Genomic DNA, 18,092 nt, shown 5'->3' on the forward strand with positions numbered 1-18,092 from the left:
TGGGCGGCACGCAGGGGTCGTAATCACAAAGCGCATTAACCCATCGAAAAGAACATCCGACGTGGATTTGCTCGCATATTACACTCCACGCAAATGAAAACACCTCACGGCATCAGATAAAATATTTATGGTTGAAAGGACATCTTAACAACAAATATTTATCGCGGAATCTCCTTCCAAAGTTCCACAAGGAACGCCAAGGAGATAATAAATTAACCGACGACGCCGCGTAAATACCCAAACAAACCGGTTGCTTCAACCATCGCGGCTAACCAACTCGGCCTCCTCCTAAACAAACCTCGGGCGAGGGGAAAGCGCGGCGAGCGGCGGCGGCGGCGGTGAGGTCCAGCCATGGTGGTCCACGTCGTGTACAGGAGGCGGGAGAACAGCTGGAGGGGGGCCGACTCGTCCGTGCGGTTCCTGGGCGCCGCCATGAGCAGCAACCCGCCGAGCAAGCACCAGGTCCGCCTCGCCGGCCGCGGCGGCCTCGGGCACGCCCCCGCCTCCCCCGCCGGCGCGCGCAACGGTGGCCTCTCTCTGCGCGCCACCTCTCCGCCGCCGCCGACCGTCTCCATCGCCTCCGTCGCTGGCTGGGATTCCATCAAGCTGCGGCTCGACGGCGAGGAGGGGCTGAAGGAGTTCTTGGCCGTCGGGGATAAGGCCGTGGGGGCAGAGGAGGAGGCGGCGGTTTACGCGAGCGAGTGGCCGGCGGGCGGGGACGAGGTGACGTTCGACGCCCCCCCTACAGATGAGGAGGTCCATGCCGCCGTCGCCAGCATCCAGCAGTAAGATTTATGCTTAATCTATCAACTTGTTTTCCAAAGAAGAATCTTAAAAAGCATCCACTTAGATTGATCGAGTATTATTTTTTTGTACGTTATGCTGCTGATGATCAGTTCGTCATCTCCGGATGATTGGAAGATCGGAACTGTCTTGAACAATTATTACTTAGTGACTATTTTAATCATGTGATTGTTCTGGAATTTAGATGGATATTTTCCCGTGATTTATCACGTTTATGTCATGGACACAGCTCCAACCATGCTACTTTCCTTGCAGATTACTCTTGCTTGTATTTTTGAAACTGTTCAGGTTCAGGGGTGTGCGCCAATTGTTGTCATATGCTACAAAGTTCAGTTGGATCCCACTTCCATGATCATGCACCAATTGCAGTTTACACACTCCATCATTGCTTAATTAGCCTGCTACCCTGTTGTAGGGCGCACACTCTCCTTTGTTATCATTACTTAAAGCTTGTCCGCTCCTTAGTAGTTTAATTGATGGTATCTGGTTTTTACATGTTCCATCTGAACAAATTAAACAAAACTCTGTCGTATGCAGGGTATTTGAGAATCCTTCGGGTGTGGATTCTGATGCACTCGAGTTACAAGCGCTCGCACTGCCCATCGCAGGACTCTCTTCATCTGGGATGTTTGTTAACTATTTTGCTGCCGATTCTGATGCATCCGAGAAGCAAACTGTCCAAATAGCCAACTTAGGGAGTTCTCCATCCAACATCGGATTAGACGAGTGCACTGAACCTGGCACACTTGCACTTAACTCGACTGCTCTTATGACAAGGGAACATCAAAATGTACTGGACGCATTCCAGCTGTTGAAAGAAGATGCCTCTGTTCAGGTGAATACTGCTTGATTTGAGTCATTGTATGGTATTTATGCATAGAAGAATCTCAAATTTCTCAGTGCCACGAAATATTGACCAAAAATCACTATTTTTTCTTCTTTGCTGTGACATTTTTCTTCCTCGATGCAGAAAATGGTTATGGCCTTGTCAACTGATAAGGCTGTATGGGACGCTGTCATGAACAATGAGGTGGTGCAAGAATTTAAGAAGTCCTTCCAGGATGGTACGTGACCCTTCTTAATGATCTTTGTATGTACATCTTCATATTGACTTGACGTGGATGAAAGATAACCTTTTGATTGTTAACGTCAAATTTTATGAACTTTGGTACTCCCTCCGATCCATATTAATTGTCTCTGATTTAGTACAAGTTACCTTATTTAGCTGTTCCATCAAAGTCGCATCTACTCCCTCTGTTCCTTTATATAAGGTGTATTTGTTTTTTGATAAAATTCCAAAATGTAAGGTGTATTTCTTCCAATTCCAGTACTGTATTATGTTGGGTGGATCTGCATCTGATGCAAATTATCCTACTTTTCAGCTAAGGAAACTGATAATAAGGGGAGCTCTAGTGCTCCTCCTGGAATGATGCAATGGGTCCTGGAGAACACCCAGGCGAAGATCAAGGAGTTCCTTGAGAAGATACTTCAGCTCGTGCACACGCTCTTCCAGGCCCAGAGCATGGACTACGATTTGTCTGACGATGTAGTGAGAATGTCCTTCATGCTCTCGGTGTTCGTCTTCATCGTCGTAACAATAGCTCGCATAAAGTGAGCACAACAATTCGTCGACTTCACACTTGGTGGTTAGTATTGTACAGGATCAGTTATAGTCCTAGTGATTTTGTATGGGTTTCTTATGGTTGTGATCAGGGACAGTGTCCGTCTTAGTTTCCAGGTCTAGAACATTAAAAGTTGCCGTGCTGTTACAATTCTCAGTGGAAATTCAATATGTTTACTCTGTGGGTTGTGGTAATAATTGTTTTTATCATCCATAGTTCATATCAACTGCATCAGTCATGCTTGTTATCCTGCTGTGAAATACTAAATGCAGTACGAACGGTTCATCAGTGATGCGAGATTTGACAAGCTCCCTATGAATGGTTGCTGTATAAGAACGGATCAGGATATGGGATCCCACAGGATATACATACATTTTACACTCGTATCAAAATCGATCAGATTTTGCCCAGTTTTGCGAGCCTAACAATTGCTTATCAGAGTGGCTGCCTGCGATTTTTGCCATTCATTCATCAGCCCAAAACCCATGGAATCCCATTGGGAAGGTGAGGTGCTTTGGTACTTCAAGTTTTGCCACAAGTGCGCCTCTTTTCCCTATCTTCCTTGCATCCAACACCACCAGGTTACATCTGTCCTCGGATACTGCATACTGCAAAAGGAGATTGGGGGCGTCAAATGGTGCAGATGTTTGAAACACCTGGAATCTTTGAAAGTTGTTGAATTCCAATAATAGCTTCGAAGAGTTATGTACATACTGACAGGGCATATGTAGTTACCTCTACAAGAAGAACATAGCCGTGATCCTCCTCCCCACCGCCGGTGGGGATGAAGACCGGCTCCCCGACGAACTTGCGCCCCTCGGAAGACCACCGCCTCGCTGACCCATTCGAGACATCGACCTTGACAACGCTGTCAAACGGAAAATATGGGAGTAATTTGCGAGAACCGGAGGCAGCGCCCGCGTAAATGAACCTATTCCTCTTGTTGGCGTAGCCTGGATTTATCGCAGGGAAGTCTGCCGGTCTGTTCCACTGATCGGATAATCTCTTCACGGTGCATCTCCGGTATGCTCCTCCTCTCTTGTCGAGCTCAATTGCCACCTGCGTTTGACAAGATAAAATTTCTGAAATTAGCAGTTAAATTATCATAGGCCCGAACAAGCAGTTCGAACAGGACTCAAATTTAACTGAAGCCTACTGAAATTTGACAAAAGTTTGAATTATGATTTACTAAAACAAGCATTCGTTCACCTTCACAAGGCGAGGCAGCATTTCCTTGGTCTTGACCGCGTTCATGAACGAAGGGTCCAGCTTCTTGTTCTTCCAGTTGTAACCTGTGAGAATCGCACCATCGCAGCACAGATATGTCAGTCACTGGGATCATCGTCGCACTTGAGCAGTAGTAAAAGTGCAGAGGAAGATCAACTGAATGTTTGGCGCCATGCCGACGACGTTACCGAACATCCTGTGGAAATGGAACCAGTCGTAGGAGCAGCCCGACATGTGCAGGTGCAGGTCGAGGCCGCCGCGGGCGTTGTCCTCCTCGAAGGCGTTGCCGACGTGCAGCGACCACATCTGCGACGGCGCCTCGACGGGCACGGTCCAGTCGCGGCCGCTGGCCACGGCCTCCGTGGAGCGTGGCAGCAGGTAGACCGGCGTGGTCCGGCTGCTCGGGTCCAGCGCCAGCGCCGCGATCATGGGGTGCGTGCCCGTCATGGCCAGCATCGACCCCGGGATGTCGAGCCTGATCCTGTTGCCGAGGACGACGTAGTGGGAGTCGGTGAAGGCCCAGTCGTGGATCATGAGGTGCGCCGGCAGCACGAACTCCCGCTTCCGCACCAGCCTGAAGCCGGCGTCGAACTCTGCATACGTACCATCAGTGATTTGATTTTAATGGGCATACGGATGGAGATGGACGAGGGCGTGCTGCAGACCGTAGAAAGTGAAGTTGGCGCGCGGGAGGAGCATGTCCTCGGCGTTGCAGGCCACCATGAGCAGCCGGTTGCGCTTGGGGTCGACCTTGTAGTGCGCCAGCAGCCGCTTGGGCGACATGCTGAACACGCCTGCACGGGATAATGGCGACCGGGCCGGCGCACAAACGTCAGATCATCCACGCTAGCTCGGTGCGCAACGACTAGTCTACTCTACTCAAAGTGAACAGCACGCACCGCTGAGGACGGGGCGCAGCAAGCGGGTGGCCGCGTCGAGCCCGGCCTCCGCCAGCCACGGCCGCCGGCGGTGCCCCAGGCGGCGCCGTGCGGGGGCCGCCCCGTCGGCGCGGTCGCCGAGCGCGAGCAGGTCGAACGGGCCGACGGTCTCCAGCGTCTTGGGGTCGAGCTCGTACGGCATGCCGCCCTCCCAGAGGCAGAGCAGCCGGCCGCCCCACCAGAGCACGCTGGTGTTGGCCACGTTCTTCATCACCTTCACGTTGCCCACCCTGTGCCCACCCTGCAGCACCGAGAAGGGGCCCCGGTGCGTGAACCTCCACGACGCGCCGTCCCCCTTCTCCTCTGTCTTCGCCGCCGTCTCCACGTACCTGCGTATACGCGTGCTCTGTAAACTCACACCGGGATCGTCGACGGACGACATTACAGTACACGCCGCCGAATTCCCAAGGTGGCACGGCGGCCGGCTTGCTTGCTAAGTGGTGCGTGGCGTACCTTGCGGAGTAGCGCACGCCGTCGTCGGGGTGGAAGCGGAAGGAGCGGAGGTAGCCGTGGCCGTCGAGCGGGTGGACGATGGAGCCGTGGTCGTCGGAGAACATGCCGGGCCCGGCGAGGTAGTAGGTGCCGGCCGGGAAGTCGGGCGGGATGGCGCCCTCGGTGACGCGGAGCTGCACGGGGGCGGACGTCTCGCCGCGCTGCGACCGGAAGAGGAGGTTGTAGTCCCAGAACGCCTTCGACAGCGTGTCTGGCTCCGTCGCCGCGGCAGCGGTGGCGCCGGCTGCGACGCGGACGAGCCGGCGCGGCGGCGGGACCTGGAGGCGAGGGTGGTGGCCGTGGTGCATGACGGCGTGCATGGTCGCGATCGTGCATACCGCCATGCTTCGGCGTTGGTCTCTTTCGGTCGTTGGTTAGGTTCCTTGCGGTTCGTAGCCTATAATAACGCCCGCTGGTACTTCCGCAGCTCGCAAGAGTGACAAGTTGCGCCTTTTGGCCTTTGGAATACTTCATTTTTGTCTCGTCCAATATGTATAATCGCAGGAGCGCACTTTCTTGATGGGAAGAATCGACGTTCAATAGTTGTATAAACATCAGATGGTACACGTAGGGGTTTGGAGCGAGCGCCAACGGTTTTGTGAGGCGTTTTGGAGGGGTTTGGGCAGGGAATCGTTGTTATTTCCGGAGTGGAATCCAAGGGATGTTCGTTCGCACAGTCACCAAATGCGGTTATCCGCTTGCGCCGAACAAATTTGCCAGTGGTGCCTCTGCTTATTCTACATTGGGACATCACAGTACTGACTGACTAATTAAGGCCGCAATACTCCCTGATAAGCACAGAATTTTTCGACGTCTACTTATAAACAAAGCGCCACTCGCTGTCGTTGATCAGTTCCAATGGGCTGCTTAAGATCCGGTCCTCCCCACCGTTCTGTCTCGAGCGTGTTGGCATCTTCGCTTGAGCAAACTGAACACACACCATTAGCACCAGGCAATACGACAAGACGATTCCCTGCGCCACGTGGCCTCTGAATAGATGGTTAGACCCAAGTTTAATTTGTGAAGAACGTGATGCACACTTGAGAACTGCAAATCTGATGGCATTGCGGCACCGAACGACGTACCAGCCATGGACAGACAGGCACATAGCCCCAAGTGATTACTCCCTCCCTTTCAAAATAGATGACCCAACTTTGTACTAACTTACTAAATTAGTATAAAGTTGGGTCATCTATTTTGGAACGGAGGGAGTGCATAGTAAATGCAACTTTACCACTTACGTCGACGGACCAGACTGAGCAGACCACATGCAATGCAGAGATGAAAAATCAAGGGAAGCTCAAATTGCTCCACCGGTCGGACGGTAACAAAGACTACAACAGGCAATAAACAATACCCTAAACACGTACTTACTAATAAACAATGCTGGTAAACGATGCACACCGGTATTATTCAGTATCACACAAGAAAAGCAAGCAGGCAACATAATGGGGAATAGATTCTGCAGCGACCAGCACAGTGGGCACAGATTTGCCCTTCGTTTTCTCAGCATATCCCCGTCCAACAAATGAGATGCAGCAGCGGAAGAGCTCCGACGAATGCGGTAATTAGATACTGAAAAGAAGGCAGGCACCGTTCCTTTTTAGCTATGAGTGGAGTTCACTATGCTATGCCCATGACAACATGGTGGTCGAAACCGACGAGAAGAATCAAACCCATATCAGTCTCCCGCATCCTCATGGCTAGCATAATTGGACCTTGACGTAGCGGCGCTCAATCGAAGTCCTTTTCCCCATCCACTTGGTTTCCGCAGTTCTATCCATCACGCTGCACTTAGCTCTGCGCCTGGGCTGGCGCTTTAAAGTTTACAAGAAAACCTGAAAGAAAAGAAAAGAGTAAAGTCAAGGTTTTAGCTTAGAAATTCCTAGAAAGAGTTCCAAGTAGAATGGATATTGCATCCGTGGTTTCAGTTCACATGAAAAAATATATATAAAGCGGAAGCTGCGAATAAATGAACTTATTTTATTCTTGACCAATAGTACATGGCTGCAAGTTCAGACTGAAATAGGTGAATGCCAGAAAGAAAAAATCATTTTACCACTGAATAGCTTCATTTCATGATTTACCAACAAAACCCTATACTTCCATGTCAATAGGTTTGGAATTTTTCTTCCTTCTATGGCATCAGCACCATCATTGTCCCCTTGTCTAGTGCACGGACAAATAGATACCAAACTGTCAAGATGGTCGCACTAATGGTATGCAAGGACGAAAACTCAAAATTTGATTGCACAGAAGGAATAAGGAGTTGCTCTTCTTCCGGGAAAAAAAATAAATTATTTGGTGGCAAATCAGGGATTGTAGTGTTATTCGGTGGCACAGAAGGAATTCTCAAAAACCAATGTCGGCCATTGGGATGGATCTTTTTGTGAGATTCAATGCTTACCACCAAAAGGTATCACTAGCAAGCAGCCCACTGAACATAGGGATAGAATAATGGAACAGCACTAACCAGTATATTCCCAAAAAGAAACACTTAGCAGTATATACTGGACACAAATAGCAGATGTACTAGTCTGGTGATAAGCAAAAGCACAGTTCACTTGTAAACTGTTCCATTCCAATTTTCACAACGTTAAAGCAGGTTCTGTATCCATAGTTTCTTTTCAACAACAGTTCTAAAGTATATGAAGAAAGTTCAAAACGTAAGGTAAATCTGAATGCTAGAGAAAGTAAAAGTAGGCGCCGCAATTGCCAAGACTACCAGTGCATGGATACAATGCTAGGAGCAGCCTCGGCAGGACATGTGAAATTTAACAGCAGTGTGTTAACAGAAGAATGTTAAATGTTCTCTATGTGTTTGTTTTCAAGAAAACGCAAAAGGATCTTTGCGTTTCATTGCATTGAAAAGATGAGAGAGTACAAACCACCTAGGAGGTGATAGTTACAAGGGCCCGACGCCCGATCAGTGGACATCCCAGGAGAAAGTTAACAGAAGAATGTTAAATGTTCTCTATGTTAAGATAGCTTAACACACTGATTATATTATTTTACTACTGCAGCGACAAGGGGGATATATGGAGAAAGTGCTGGTGCATGCATCTTTTATTACTAGCAACTTTCATGATTAATACAGTATTTGCCAAAGACCAGGGAAAGGGAAGGCCTTCTGCTGAAGTTAAGAGGCCTTCAGAATGAAAACCTGTAGCTGGTCAGTGGGTAAATGCAGTTCCAGGTCAGTCAATGCTTATTGACAAGACTACTCCAGCCATACTCTTTTTGGCTCTCAATAAGGTTTAGAGATGGTGAATCACCCCCGCCACCTATTTTTATCTGTTGCAATGAGTAGTTAATTATGTACTGAAAAGATGTTTTTGAGTGTTCTTAGTTTCATAGACGGGTGTACCAAGCATCGACTGTAGTGAGAAGGATGAGACAGAACTCATCAAATCGTAAAGAATGTAATTTACCTGCCTCTCAGACAAGTAGCTCTATCAAAAGGAAAGAAGTGCATAACTGAAATATATCATTTGGTGACTTCAATCAAGCATGGAATAACGTTTACTCAATTACTTCAGTAAGAGAAAGATTATATATCCTTTGAGCAACCTATAAAGGATAAACCCAAGCCAGAATACTACGTAAACTTGAGATAAATGCTAATACTATGCTAGAATGTAACTGTTTTAATTGGAATTAGAATGATTGGGTAGTGAAGTCAAGAGCAAAAGAAAAGGCAAAGTTTAGCTCTTGTATTACCTAAAATGATCACTAAAAATATGTGAAATGTGAATGAAGAAATGACTTGTGTGAAACACTGCAGTTGGTACCATTGTTTCTACAGAAATGTTGACACTAAACATGTTGAGATCATGAATGTCATGGCATGAAAACTATAATTTGGTTAGCTCCGGTAAGACTGCAAGAGGCCCTAGTGATGGATGGCCTTATATCTAGTTTTCCTTTTATTGTGCCATCACAGTTTGACAGCCAGGAATGTGTAAAAAGGCTCACAAGCACTATTACTGTTCCAAACAATACTTGTGTACAATATTTATAAGCTTACGATTTTATGATTAAGTGGCTTCAAAGCATAGGCAATATTTTTGTGAAACAACATTGCTAATTGGAGCTTACTTCCCGCAAAAAAAAAAATAAAATTGGAACTTACTGAAATCACCAGCTACCCATTTTCTATACTAGCTTTCCCATGAATTTTCAAGATGTATTCAAGTACATATGTGACACATCAGTTTACAATCTTTGCAACTGAATCCCATAGGAAATTTTGAACTATGCTTAAAAAAGGAAGAATTTACAGTCATGCAGAATTGCAAAACTACGCTTATCACTAAGAAAAGAAATGGCACAGATGCTACTATTCTTGCTTTGCTAGACAAAAACTCATACCACGGCCCAACAAAAGAAGCTTTATCAAAATCAAATGCAACCTCAGTCAGCATTACTCTCCTACAGTTCACAAATGTCAGGAAGGTACTCTTATTGCAATCATGAGGTGAGGCTACATTGGCATAAATTACATGGCAGATTGGCAGTATGAACAGAAAGGCATAAGGAAGTACCAAGGAGGCATTTTACACCTTAGCCGGTGATCATTGTGCCAGTGCCCTCATCTGTGAGAATCTCAAGCAACAGCGAGTGCGGGACACGCCCATCGATGATGCTTGCAGTGTGCACACCCTGGGCGAGGGCTCTCACGCAGCACTCCACCTTTGGGATCATTCCACCAGCAACCTGCCCACCGGATACCATCTGCCGCACCCCAGCGATGTCAATCTCCTTCACCAGGCTGCCAGGGTCATTACGGTCCGCCAGTATCCCAGACACATCTGTGAGCAGTAGCAATTTCTCGGCGCCCACCGCAGCGGCAATCTCACCTGCCGCCGTATCCGCGTTGATGTTGTAGGCCTGCCCTGTCTCGTCGGCAGCAACGGTGGCAATGACCGGGATGTGACCAGAGGCGATGATGGGGTGGAGGACAGTGGCGTCCACCCGCGCGACTTCGCCAACGAAGCCAAGGGCTGCGGCGTTGGGGGAGGGGCGCGCGGTGATGAGGCGCGCGTCCTTGCCGCAGAGGCCGACGGCGGTGCCTCCGGCGAGGTTGATGAGGGAGACGAGATTCTTGTTGACCTTGCCAACGAGCACCATCTCGACGACCTCCATGGTGAGCGCGTCGGTGACGCGGAGGCCGTTGCGGAACTGCGGCTCGACGCCGACGCGGAGCAGCCAGGAGTTGATCTCTGGCCCGCCGCCGTGGACGAGGATGGGGCGGAGGCCGACGCAGGAGAGGAGGACGAGGTCGCGGATCACGGAGGACTGCAGCTCGGGGGACTTCATCGCGGCGCCGCCGTACTTGACCACCACCGTCTTGCCCTTGAAGCGCTGGATGAAGGGGAGCGCCTCCGAGAGCACGTCGACGCGGCTGAGCGCCGTCGCCCCCGGCGAAACCGCCGTGGATGCGGCGGAGATGCGGAGGCGGCGGCGGGGGGAGGGGGAGGCGGCGATTGGCTTGGCGTGGTTGGGATTGGATGCGGGGTTAAAGAGCGGCGTGGATGCGAGCAGAGAGGAAGATAGCTGGGGCTTCGTGGGGAGCATGGCTGCGGCGGCGGCGGTTGGTCGGGGGCTGGTGCTCGACGGAATGCCTAGCCGGAAGGGAGGTGGAGGCGCTGGACAGGTTAGCGGCGTAGTAGGTGTTGACTGCAGGTTTTTTTTTGAGACAAAGGTGTTGACTGCAGGTGCGTGCGGCGGGCAGGGGAAGTGGTGAATTGGGGTTGAGTAACCTGGGCATCTCTCGGGACGGGCTCTTAAAAGCCCGACGCTACAATGTGAAGCCTGAGCCCGGAAAAAGCCCCCAAGAGTTTTTTAGATTTATAAGCCCGAGCCCGGCCCGGATGAAAAGCCCAAAGCCCGGCTGCTCCTGGTATACAGCACATTGAACATCAACGTTTTACAAAACAGCAGAATAATAACATCATATGTCACAAAATAGCAGCATATATATGGTATCTTCACAGCAGCATATATATTTCAGCAAACAATACTATATGATCTTTACAAAACAGCACATACATTCCACTATTCCAGCAAACAGCAGGTCAGCAACATATACAGCAGCCTATATACACAACTACTCTTCACAACACTATATAGTATATTCCAACAAACAACACTATAGACATGTTATCCGAACAAAACATCATATATATTCCAGGCTTCCAGCAAACATCAGCATATACACATATGAAATCTTCACATAACAGCAACATAAATTCTTCACAAGATAGCAAAAGGCAAGTCTGTTACATCATTACATAACAGCATCATATTTCTTGTTCATAATAGCAAGTCCATACTACATAATAAATACATAGTCTCACAAGATAACAAATAGCTAGTCTGTTACAAAATACATAATAGCAAGTCCATACTCCATAACATAGTCCGACAAGTTCATTACAGAACATCATATCAAATAACGAAGAAACAAGTTGATGACTCTTTTGACTTCATCTCTTTCTTGTTCCATCAAGCTATAATAACTTAATCATTTTCCTGGAACAAAGCAAGAGAGAAATGATATGAACTAACAAGATATAATCAATGGTAACATGATATCAGTGCACAAGATAGTAAGGAAGAAAGAATGAACACAAACTGAATCTAAAGATAACTCCTCCGCATGAGAACTTGAAGGTCCACCTCCCGCAGTGCTCATTTCTACAAAACAAACAACACAATAAACAATGATAACATGAGTAACCATGATGTTAAATATGAAACAACAAAGCACACCCGATTGTACCTTCATTATGAGACATCTACCAACGATACCAATCTTGCAGAAACATTAAAGCCTCGATGGTTTTAGGCTTAAGTGAAGCTCGGTTAGGCGTTATAACTTTGTGACTCATGCTAAAGTCCTGCTCCATAGCAAAACTAGAAATGGGGACAACAACAACATCCCGAGCCATTGAAGCAAGCTGAGGATATCGCATAGATGATTTGCTCCAAAATTCCAAGACATCCAACTTGTCATTCAATTTTCTAGGTGTTTCTTCCAAGTAAAGATCCAATTGAGACCTCTCTACAGTTGTGTGTTGAGATTGTATGTAATTCTCATAGTCATTGAACATATCAGCATCATCTCCCCTACTTCCCTTACTGTCTGTAGCACCATCTGATGGTGTTTCACTAACAGCAGCAGCACTATATTCGGCAAACAAATTCACCAAAGTTTTCTTAACTTCATCCACCCAGCGTTCGGCCTCGTCGGGGGCATAAAGTTTTCCATAACAGTAGCTAACAAAAGCAAGCTTGCAATGGGGATCAAGACAGCAGCACAAGACAAAAATACATTATAATCAGCCCAATACTTATCAAACTTCTCTTTCATTGGAGTTAGCATTGGTGCCATCAACTTCTTTCTTTCACTAGATGCTTTCAAGAGACATGATTGCACCAGGAACACACACTTGAAATACAAATTGGATGCATGATACTTTGTCCCAGAAATTATGTTGGTCACTTCATAGAAAGTTTTCAAGAAATCATGCATGATAGCAACTTTTCCCCATTCATCATGAGTTAGAGAAAAATTGGACTTGAATGTGCCATCCCTATTACCAAACCACAGTAATGCATCTTTGAAATACAAAGAGTTTTCAAGCATTATGTATGTTGAATTCCAACGGATGGGCATATCTACTCCCAGCTTTCTATCTTCATTTGAATGGTAAATGTTCTGGCCAGTTTCATAGAACTTGTGAATACAATTGGAAGAAATTTTGATATACCGAACGCCATCTCTAATCTTGTCAACAGATTTTGAAGGAAATATGCGCTATAGGCAATAATAAAGTTGTTATTTTATATTTCCTTATTCACGATAATTTTTTATTATTCATGGTAGAATTGTATTGATCGGAAACCTAAATACATGTGTGAATACATAGACAAACACTGTGTCCCTAGTGAGCCTCTACTTGACTAGCTCATTGATCAAAGATGGTTAAGGTTTCCTAACCATGGACATGAGTTGTCATTTGATAATGGGATCACATCATTAGGAGAATGATGTGATGGACAAGACCCATCTGTTAGCTTAGCATATTGATCGTTCAGTTTTATTGCTATTGTTTTCTTCATGTCAAATACATATTCCTTCGACTATGAGATTATGCAACTCCCGAATACCGGAGGAATGCATGTGTGCTATCAAACATCACAACGTAACTGGGTGATTATAAAGATGCTCTATAGGATATCTCCAAAGGTGTTTGTTGAGTTGACATATATTGAGATTAGGATTTGTCACTCCGAGTATCAGAGAGGTATCTCTGGGCCCTCTCGGTAATACACATCATAAGCTTGCAAGCAAACGACTAAGGAGTTAGTCACGAGGTGATGTATTATAGAACGAGTAAAGATACTTGCCGGTAACGAGATTGAACTAGGTATGAAGATACCAACGATCGAATCGCGGCAAGTAACATACCGATAGACAAAGGGAATTACGTATGTTGTCATAACGGTTCGACCGATAAAGATCTTCGTAGAATATGTAGGATCCAATATGGGCATCCAGGTTCCGCTATTGGTTATTGACCGGAGAGGTGTCGCGGTCATGTCTACATAGTTCTCGAACCCGTAGGGTCCGCACGCTTAACATTCGATGACGCTATTGTATTATATGAGTTGTGTGATTTGGTGACCGAATGTTGTTCGGAGTCCCGGATGAGATCACGGACATGACAAGGAGTCTCTAAATGGTCGAGAGGTAAAGATTGATATATAGGATGATAGTATTCGGACACGGGAAGTGTTCCGGAGTGTATCGGGTATTTATCGAAGTACCGTCGTACCGGAGGGGTTACCGGAACCCCTGGGGGAATATATGGGCCATATGGGCCATGAGAGGGGAGCACACCACCCCACAAGGGGTGGCGCCCCCCCTATGGCAGGAGGCCGAATTGGGAGAAAGAAAAACGGGGTTCGGTCCCCCCTTCCTTTCTATCTTCCCCCTTCCCTTTCTTCTTCGATGAAATAAGGCAAGAGGGGCACCACTTGGGGAAACCCCAAGTAGGATTCAGATCCTACTTGGGGCGCGCCCTGGCTGCCTTCCCTCTCCCTCCCACCTATATATATGTGGGGGGGGGGGCTAGCACACCCCATACAATTGTTAGCCATGTGCGGCGCCCCCCTCCACCTTTTACTCCCACGGTCATATCTTCATAGTGCTTAGGTGAAGCCCTGCAAGGATCACTTCACCATCACCATCACCACGCCATCGTGCTGACAGAACTCATCTACTACATCGACATCTTGCTGGATCAAGAAGGCGAGGGACGTCATCGAGCTGAACGTGTGCAGAACGCGAAGGTGTCGTGCGTTCGGTACTTGATTGGTTGAAGCGCGAAGAAGTTCGACTACATCAACCGCGTTGAGAAACGCTTCCGCTTACGGTCTACGAGGGTACGTAGACACACTCTCCCCCTCGTTGTTATGCATCTCCATGCATAGATCATTGCATGTGTGTAGAATTTTTTTTGTTTTTCCATGCACGATTCCCAATAGATTTATCAATAAGTTTCAGACCAGCTTGGACAATCAAATTTAAAATGTGTGCACAACAACATTAGGCTTTGTAGGGGGTTTTGTTGTTTCTAGTACTGGTCGTAGTGGTGGATTGGGGCTGTTCTGGAGGCATGGTCTGAATGTTCGAGTAAAGAATTACTCACGTTATCACATTGATACGTGTGTACAAGAACATGCTAAGGAAGATTGGAGGTTGACTTGCTTCTATGGAGAGGCAAACCATAGCTTGAGGCACAACACATGGGAGACAATGGCCAGATTGCGAAGTGAGTCCACACTTCCATGGATTTGTATCGGTGACTTCAACGAGATACTCCGAAGTGAGGAACAATTTGGACCAAATGAAAGGGATGCAGCACAAATGGCAGGGTTAAGAGAAGCTATGGATTTGTGTAGTCTGAATGATCTCGACCACATCGACCTTGATTGGACGTTCGAAAAAAAGATCAATAATACCAGTTCTGTAGAGTACGATTAGATCGGGTGCTGGCAACGACAGAGTGGAGTGAGAGGGGGTCTTGGGGGATTTATAGGTGCGAGCAGAGGCTGCGGAGTCGTGAGGATAAGCTTATCCGCGAGGGCTTTGCCCTGTCAAATCTGATCACACACCAATTGTGTTGTTCAATGATCTCCAAGATGCAAATAGAAAAATTGTACTTGATAAAATATTTAGATATGAGCAAATGTGGGAGTAGCATGTGAACTTTTCCCAATGTTACTGTAGCGACCCGACCTCAAACAGTCAAGCCTCTGTGTATCTGTGCCATCCCTGGATCGGTATGCTGGCACACACAGTACATCAATGTATATATCAAAGTGCAATCACATGTATAAATAACGTGAAACTGATATATACCTCATAAGTCTTAGCGGAAACAATCTAACGGGTGTGGAGTCCCATAACGCCAACGGCAAGTTGAGTGTAGACCGTAACCCTACAACGAAACTCTTACTCGTCGTAGAAATTCCTGCAACATAAGACGTTGCAGCCCTGTAGGTCAGTACATTGAATGTACTGGCAAGTCACATCATAAAAATAATGAACCTATTTGTACATGCAATTTGGCTGGTGGAAAGCTCTAATTTTAGTTTTTTTTGCATAAAGCTAGTTTTTCCCTAGAATAAAAGATATTATTCTACCACTATTGTACATCATAGAATGAGTTGGCAAACCCAACTCAATCCATTCCCAAAGTTTCATTTAAAACCCAACTATTTAATTAAGAGTGATGAGATCTCCCATCATTTCCACTACTAGATGCTCAAGTTGTCCGTAACCGGGGACACGGCTAATCGATTAGGTTTTAACACTCTGCAGAGGTTTGCGCACTTTTCCCCACAAGACTCGATCGCCTCCCTTGAAGTTCTCGCATTGCCTGGCGTTTGAGAACAGGATGACCGAGACATAGTCTTTCGAAAATGTTCCCCCTTAACCCACGGATAGGCCGGTACACCTACATCATTCTACATCTGCTAGCCCATCCCGGAAGGGGTCACACTAACTACTCAAGTAAGCCATAGCCCATATTGGCTTGTGGCTGCACACGTAAGCTTCTAGAAATGAGAATAAAATTGATCTCTTTGAGCCTGGGTGGCCGACCACTAGTGGTGCACCGCCATGGATTAACCATGCATGCTCCCACTGTACTTCGCCACCATTCAAACCAAATACCGCCCAGGAAGTTCATTTACAAGTCTTGGTCCTGATTACTACTTTGTCACTCATGTCTCGCCATGTTCGCTTCCCAAACCATGTCTACAATTAGCGAGGAAAAAATAAACTTACACGGTGGTGACAAGGATGTATAGATCAGACCTACCTCAAATGAACTACTAGGTAACGGCATAGCCATCTGGCAACAATAAATCCTACCATGCAATCCTACCACAAAAGGACTAAGTGCATAATATAAAACATAGGTAATTGAAGGAATGATCAAATGTGAACTTGCCTTGATACTGGTAGTTGAATTCTAGAGATCGATAATACTCGGCTTCGCATTTCGGACAGTCTATCGTCAAAGTAAAATAACATACATAAGCAATCATTCTAGAGAGCAATAACATGCAACACAAAAGACTCATAAAACCAAATGGAAATCCAGCACACATAACTTGCATGCAAATAATTCTAGGTGCTAACAATAAGTGACATAAGGTGCAAAACTGTCATGTAATCTATCGTGCATACTTGGCATAGTAATAAAACTATCATGGACATATACTAACCCTGTGAGAAGTATAGTGGCAATGGTCCAGGTGGTAGGGTTTGGCTACGGTGACACAGTGCAAAAAGAATCACATCAATCGGAGCTACGGTTTAGGAGATATGGCCATTTGAAGTTTGAATTCAAATTTGAATGAAGTTCAAATTTGAATCTGGAAAAGTTTAAAACATGATGCTACTAGATAGATCTAATCATGATGAAGAATTTGCCGCTGGTTTCATCGAATTTGGATCTACGGTTAAAATGATACGGCTATCCGAAGTTCAGGGACTAATCTGAAAATTCAGATATTTGACTGTGAAAATTTTATTCGCGGCCAGGTCCCTGGCCATGTGGCGGCTTCCGGGTGGCTGAGCAGCATTCGCGGCTTAGGCTAAACGGCGAACGACCACTAAATAAAGGAAAACAACTACCGTGGCTAAACTAAAAAACCAACAACCGGTTTTAATCAAAACCGTTCGGTTTAAACGAACCGCGGTTAACCGATCTAATACTAAATAAAAAAACTATATGAAACAAACAGGAGGTTCGCTTACGGTGGCAACGACGACGAACAGGGACGACGGCGCTGGCTCGGGCGATGGACGGGGCGGCGCCTGTGGTGCTTTTCAGTGGCGAGGAAGGAGTCAGGGAGGTCGGGCGCGGCGTGGGCAGTCCGGTGGTGGAGGCGGGTGTCCTCGAGGGCGTCGGGGTTGTGCTACGCGGGGACGACGGCTCCGTGCTTTGGCGAGGACGCATGTCGTCGGGGCGGCGGTTCCGATGGTCCCTAGGGGCAAAAACGATGTCAACCGGATGAGACTCGGTGAGTTACAAAGGTTGACAGAAAGAAAAATAAGGTAAGGGAGTCTACGGCGATGGAAACTCCGGCGAGATGCTCCGGCTCCGGCGAGATCCAACGCGGTAGGGCGTTGTCTATGGTTGGTCTGGGGCAAAACGGACTGGCAGAACGGAGAGAGGGGGTCTTGGGGGATTTATAGACGCGAGCAGAGGCTGCGGAGTCGCGAGGATAAGCTTATCCGTGAGGGCTTTGCCTGGCGATTTCGGCGTGCGGGCGCGGCGTCCTAATCCCGTGCAGGGCAAGCGGGAGGTTGGGGGCAACTTGGGTGGGGCCCTCCTGGCAGCGGGAGTAGCGTACGTGCGAGAGGGAGACGAGGAGCGGGTGACGAGGCGGAGGCCTGCGGGCGCTGGGGGTCTCGGGCGCGGGA

At 47.3% G+C, this 18,092-nt stretch overlaps 3 protein-coding genes and 1 long non-coding RNA gene across 5 annotated transcripts; 1 reads left to right on the top strand and 3 right to left on the bottom strand.

The window, feature by feature from the left end:
- Window positions 1-253: 253 nt before the first annotated feature.
- LOC119356149 lies at window positions 254-2,639 on the top strand. The gene is made up of 4 exons (XM_037623065.1): window positions 254-785; window positions 1,342-1,639; window positions 1,775-1,868; window positions 2,187-2,639. The coding sequence occupies exons 1-4, from the start codon at window positions 352-354 to the stop codon at window positions 2,417-2,419; spliced, it is 1,059 nt and encodes a 352-aa protein (XP_037478962.1). The 5' UTR covers window positions 254-351; the 3' UTR covers window positions 2,420-2,639.
- A 113-nt stretch (window positions 2,640-2,752) lies between these two features.
- LOC119351838 (carotenoid cleavage dioxygenase 7, chloroplastic-like) lies at window positions 2,753-5,433 on the bottom strand. The gene is made up of 7 exons (XM_037618629.1): window positions 5,045-5,433; window positions 4,553-4,920; window positions 4,319-4,447; window positions 3,842-4,246; window positions 3,636-3,718; window positions 3,162-3,485; window positions 2,753-3,034 (listed from the first exon to the last, which is right to left on the bottom strand). The coding sequence occupies exons 1-7, from the start codon at window positions 5,425-5,427 to the stop codon at window positions 2,891-2,893; spliced, it is 1,836 nt and encodes a 611-aa protein (XP_037474526.1). The 5' UTR covers window positions 5,428-5,433; the 3' UTR covers window positions 2,753-2,890.
- A 997-nt stretch (window positions 5,434-6,430) lies between these two features.
- Window positions 6,431-10,832, bottom strand: LOC119356150 (acetylglutamate kinase-like). 2 transcript variants are annotated; one of them, XM_037623067.1, is made up of 2 exons: window positions 9,646-10,832; window positions 6,431-6,921 (listed from the first exon to the last, which is right to left on the bottom strand). In XM_037623067.1, exon 1 carries the CDS (start codon window positions 10,658-10,660, stop codon window positions 9,647-9,649), a length of 1,014 nt encoding a protein of 337 aa, XP_037478964.1. In that variant the 5' UTR covers window positions 10,661-10,832; the 3' UTR covers window positions 6,431-6,921; window position 9,646. The 2 variants fall into 2 exon arrangements, with proteins under 2 accessions (XP_037478964.1, XP_037478963.1); XM_037623066.1 differs by having other exon boundaries at window positions 9,628-10,831.
- Window positions 10,833-11,334: 502 nt separating this feature from the next.
- On the bottom strand, window positions 11,335-17,878 carry LOC119351839. The gene is made up of 4 exons (XR_005170079.1): window positions 17,738-17,878; window positions 17,424-17,653; window positions 11,721-11,782; window positions 11,335-11,617 (listed from the first exon to the last, which is right to left on the bottom strand). It is a non-coding gene; the product is annotated as an uncharacterized LOC119351839 (long non-coding RNA).
- Between the last annotated feature and the right edge of the window lie 214 nt (window positions 17,879-18,092).

Source organism: Triticum dicoccoides, chromosome 2A, assembly GCF_002162155.2.
Source record: "Triticum dicoccoides isolate Atlit2015 ecotype Zavitan chromosome 2A, WEW_v2.0, whole genome shotgun sequence".
Lineage (NCBI taxonomy): Eukaryota > Viridiplantae > Streptophyta > Magnoliopsida > Poales > Poaceae > Triticum > Triticum dicoccoides.

What these genes read in the sequence shown, in the direction of transcription:
- LOC119356149 (XM_037623065.1), top strand. Translation starts at nt 352, where the DNA reads ATGGTGGTCCACGTCGTGTACAGGAGGCGGGAGAACAGCTGGAGGGGG. An exon ending in AAGAAGATGCCTCTGTTCAG is followed by an intron (nt 1,640 to 1,774) that starts GTGAATACTGCT and finishes TCCTCGATGCAG; the next exon opens with AAAATGGTTATGGCCTTGTC. An exon ending in TAAGAAGTCCTTCCAGGATG is followed by an intron (nt 1,869 to 2,186) that starts GTACGTGACCCT and finishes CCTACTTTTCAG; the next exon opens with CTAAGGAAACTGATAATAAG.
- LOC119351838 (XM_037618629.1), bottom strand. Translation starts at nt 5,427, where the DNA reads ATGGCGGTATGCACGATCGCGACCATGCACGCCGTCATGCACCACGGC. An exon ending in CGCCAACTTCACTTTCTACG is followed by an intron (nt 4,247 to 4,318) that starts GTCTGCAGCACG and finishes GTACGTATGCAG; the next exon opens with AGTTCGACGCCGGCTTCAGG. An exon ending in TGCTGCCTCGCCTTGTGAAG is followed by an intron (nt 3,486 to 3,635) that starts GTGAACGAATGC and finishes TGTCAAACGCAG; the next exon opens with GTGGCAATTGAGCTCGACAA.
- LOC119356150 (XM_037623067.1), bottom strand. Translation starts at nt 10,660, where the DNA reads ATGCTCCCCACGAAGCCCCAGCTATCTTCCTCTCTGCTCGCATCCACG.